Source organism: Arachis ipaensis, chromosome B06 (assembly GCF_000816755.2).
Source record: "Arachis ipaensis cultivar K30076 chromosome B06, Araip1.1, whole genome shotgun sequence".
NCBI classification, from domain to species: Eukaryota; Viridiplantae; Streptophyta; class Magnoliopsida; order Fabales; family Fabaceae; genus Arachis; species Arachis ipaensis.
Window position 1 is genome coordinate 115,631,380 of NC_029790.2, and position 3,954 is coordinate 115,635,333.

At 32.5% G+C, this 3,954-nt stretch overlaps 1 protein-coding gene across 1 annotated transcript in view; it reads right to left on the minus strand.

Annotated features, from left to right (window-relative positions):
* Positions 660-3,954, minus strand: part of LOC107604891 — a 6,045-nt gene continuing 2,750 nt past the window's right edge. The window contains exons 3-5 of the mRNA XM_016306604.2: positions 2,759-3,173; positions 2,158-2,247; positions 660-1,532 (exon numbers count right to left, since the gene is read on the minus strand). Of these exons, the coding sequence (XP_016162090.1) occupies positions 754-1,532; positions 2,158-2,247; positions 2,759-3,173 (1,284 nt within the window). The 3' untranslated portion in view covers positions 660-753. The remainder of the gene's footprint in view (positions 1,533-2,157; positions 2,248-2,758; positions 3,174-3,954) is intronic.

A 3,954-nucleotide genomic window follows, 5' to 3' on the forward strand; every position in this document is an offset into this window, starting at 1 on the left:
TCTTTAGTGGTTTTTTTTTTTTTTCTGATCATAAAATCTGCAATTTATTAAATAATATTTTTATATACTAACATTCTATTTAGAACATTAATACAAAAAAAAAAAATGGTTTCTATCTCTTTGAGTTTAGGCGTTATAAAATACTAGTTAACAAATCTATAATAAATATTTCATAATATAAACTCATCAATATACTCATAAGAGAAATATAAAAAGGAAAAGTATAAGTAACCAACAACATTTTTGAACAATGTGTAAACAATATGAATTAATAGAATTAAAAGAGTAAATTTAATTAATAGCATTAAATTAGGGTATAATGTATTTTTATTTGATTGGTAGTTGTTCATATTGTTCAAGATAGTCATTGTTTACCTCGCATTCCTCGTATAAAAAAGCCCGGATGAGCAAACCCATATCCATTTTAATCCGAACCTGTATTAACTTGCGAGTTATCTTAGATTCTTAGTTCAAATTGACCCGCTTCTAACAAGTCTCTACTGGTCTATTTTTTTTCCGAATAAACCAAGCCGTGTTACAGCTCGTTTTGACTACTCTATTAGAAGGCTCAAAATTCTTGATACAAAACCCGGATTCAAATAAGCTATAAATGGAATTTTTTTCCTTCAATAAATAAAAAAATATATTTTTTTCAAAAATAATCTAAAACAACATTTTATTATCATACTTTGGTCTCCACTACATGTATTTCGGAGTCCGTCACTCCTAACAAGTTTAGTTCATACATAGCATTCAATCTTCTACTACCCGTTTGGCCTTCTCCAGAGCCACCATAGCTGCCATTTTCTTTGTTTGTCTCTCTTCATTGAGCCTCCTTGCTAATTCAGCTTCCTTAACTCTACCCTTCAATGTTGTGTCAACCTCAGTTATTTTTCTCTTCAAGTCTCCAAGACGAATCTCTATCTCCAATCTCTCCAACTCACAAGAATTCAGCTTGTTCTGCTTCTCTTGGAGCATGACCTCAAGACGCGAGACTTCTTCGCGAAGCCTTTGTTCATTCTGGTTAGATTCTATGAGCAAAGCTTCGGCCGCAAGGAATTCTTGTTTGATTTGAGCTAGCCTCTCTCTCTCCTTATTGATGCATTGACTTAACTCCTCAACTAGGCAATTTTCCAAGGACTTGATATCATCTACGGCCGAAATGTTATCGATGAAGTCCCAGATATGTTCGGAAAACTTTTTGTAGTCAACAGAAAGGTCATCCAATAGAGCAAAAGTGTCCTCTGCATACACTCTCATGGATTCATGATCATGCTGATCTAGTAGAGACTCAAGATCCCTGAGAAGCTGTTGCTGTGCGACTAACACCATTTGCCTTTTCCTTTCGTCCTTTGACATTGGTTTTCTTTCACTGCCTTGTGACACAGTGAGGGTATCACCGGCAAAATCTCTTGAAGAAAGTTGGACGTGCTCATTGAAGTTAGTTATTGCAAGCTGGTTGCATTTGCGGGAATTATTGACAATTATTGCTTCTTTAGGAGTGATAATCTTATCAAAGGATGGGAAAATGCCTGTGAAAATTGAAAATACAATGTAATTGTTAGCTGATATAATGTCACTTATAGTTAAAAATATCTAGGCTAATACTATGTTAAGTGACATTATATCAACTAACAGTAATATCATCCTGAGTAATGCACATAAAAAAGTAATGCTAGAGATCCAACCTTTTTCAATTAATATCAGCTAATTTTTTTAGATTATTTTATTTATCTTAAATTCTAGACTCTAAATCCTAAATTATAAATCTAAATCCTAAAGTTGACTACTGTTAACTAACTAAAAGTTGATTTCCTATAATTTCTCAAAAAAAAAAATATTTTTTTTTGAAAGGTAAATAGCTCGTCCCAAGAAGGTCAAGGTGGATCGGATATGCAGTTTACCTTTCAAACCTGTAATTTTATCCTTCATATGTCAAAAAAAAAAAAAAGCTACTACTAAATTTCCCTTCCAAAATTACCTTCACATTAATGATGATGTGTTTTTTTTTTGCAAATTTGATAATTTTATTAAATCAAATTGCACACTTTAAAAGTTTAGAAGATAAACTAAAATAAGAAAAGTTAAACTACTAGAAGTTTTTACAAGAATTATATAGTCAAAATGATGTTAAAACTTTATGGAAATGATACTCACAACAAAAGAATGGCCGAGGTGTGGGGAACTCCAAGCTCCGGGAGGGATGGAGAAAAATAAGGTAACCTAGCCAGCCCATTGAACAACGACCTGCATCTTAAATGGATTCAAGAGAATTCCAACATGTCTTTTCTAAACTTCTGACAAGAATTAATAAACAAATTATGTTCAGACTATGTCTATAAACTTTTGTCATCTAGAGTTTAAATCTTTTTTATTTTCTTTTACCAAAGGTAGTAACGGGAGAGGGATGTGAGACGAACACATAACCCAAGTTTAAAATGAAATGCAAGAGATCAGACTTAACCACTATGTATTCTATACAAGTGGTTGATTTGGTGACTCATTTTTTGTGTACACCTAGACCTAGTATGGTTGTTTAGGAACAAAAGTTTGTATACCAAACTACTTCTCAATCCTCGTTATAAATAGTAGAAGTGGATTTGTACACAAAAGTCAGCATGTATATCCACTATCAAAAGAAGCTTCAGCAACAAGTTAATCAAATTGGAGAGTTCACCTAAACTCGAGGCTTACACGAGTTTAGGCCATATAGAATTTCAAAGCCAAATTCTAAACACGAATTGGTCAGCAACATCACCTGAAAAACTGTTATTTCTGAAAAAGACTTGCTGAAAACCGATCTTTGAAGTAGTTGACCAACTAAACGATTGCAGTGCTTTCTTTTCAACAGCATCCCATTCCCCCGAGTTTACAATTTCTTGAAGATAATCCACGTCAGCATCCTCAAATTCCGGAAAATCAACAAAACTTGAAGGGTCTCCGTTTGGCTCTTCCACTGCATTATCCCTCTCATCATGCCCATCAGATACAACCATCAATAAGGGACTCTCTGAATTTTGCAGCACTCTCATCTCTTTGGAACCGTCCGCAACCAAATCACTTCCCTTACCCAACTCATAATCATGGTTTTGGCTGATTTGCTGGATTGGAACTGTGACTTTGTTATCAAGTAGTTCATCCTCCCACACTATGTAATCACATGCTCCATGGCCCTGTTTGATGTTAAGTAGATACATAACAAAACATAGATTAGGTTTTTCACATACTTTGATATAAACTTGAGCAATACTATAGAGCAAACACAATTTATTGTTTTGGAAGAGTAGTTAAATGTATTGACTAAAAATATGGTGTTGGACTGGTAGTCTAAAGATATTGGACTGATAGCCAAAAGTACAAGTAAATAGTCAAATTCGTCCTGAAAGATTATTCGTTCTCTAAATTAGTTCTCGAAAGATTTTTTTAATCAAATTCATCCTTCAAAAATTGTAAATTAATCGCATTAGTCTTTTTTTGTTGATGGCGCCAAAATTTGTTAATATGACATGTTAAGTGATATTACAACACACACATAGGAGTCTTAATTGACTATTAACATGATAAGCTTATGAAATTAGATCAAATCAAAATCTAATTGAGGGGAGAACTTGAGGTATTGGAATCCCCCCATTTGGAATTTATTTAATCTAATTTCATAAACTTATCATATTAGCTATCAATTAGAACTACTAGGTATGTATTGTGGTGTCAAGTAACATATCACATCAACAAACTTTGACGCTATTAGCAATGAAAGGACTAAAATAACTAATTTAAAATTTTTGAAGGACGAATTTAATTAAAAAAATCTTTCAAAAACTAATTTGTAGAATAAATAATCTTTTTGGAGACTAATTTGATTATTTATCTCTAAAAATAATGATTAATATAAATTAAAATTGCTAACACTTAAACTTTTCTAAATAAACAATAAATGAATTGGTACCTATTAGC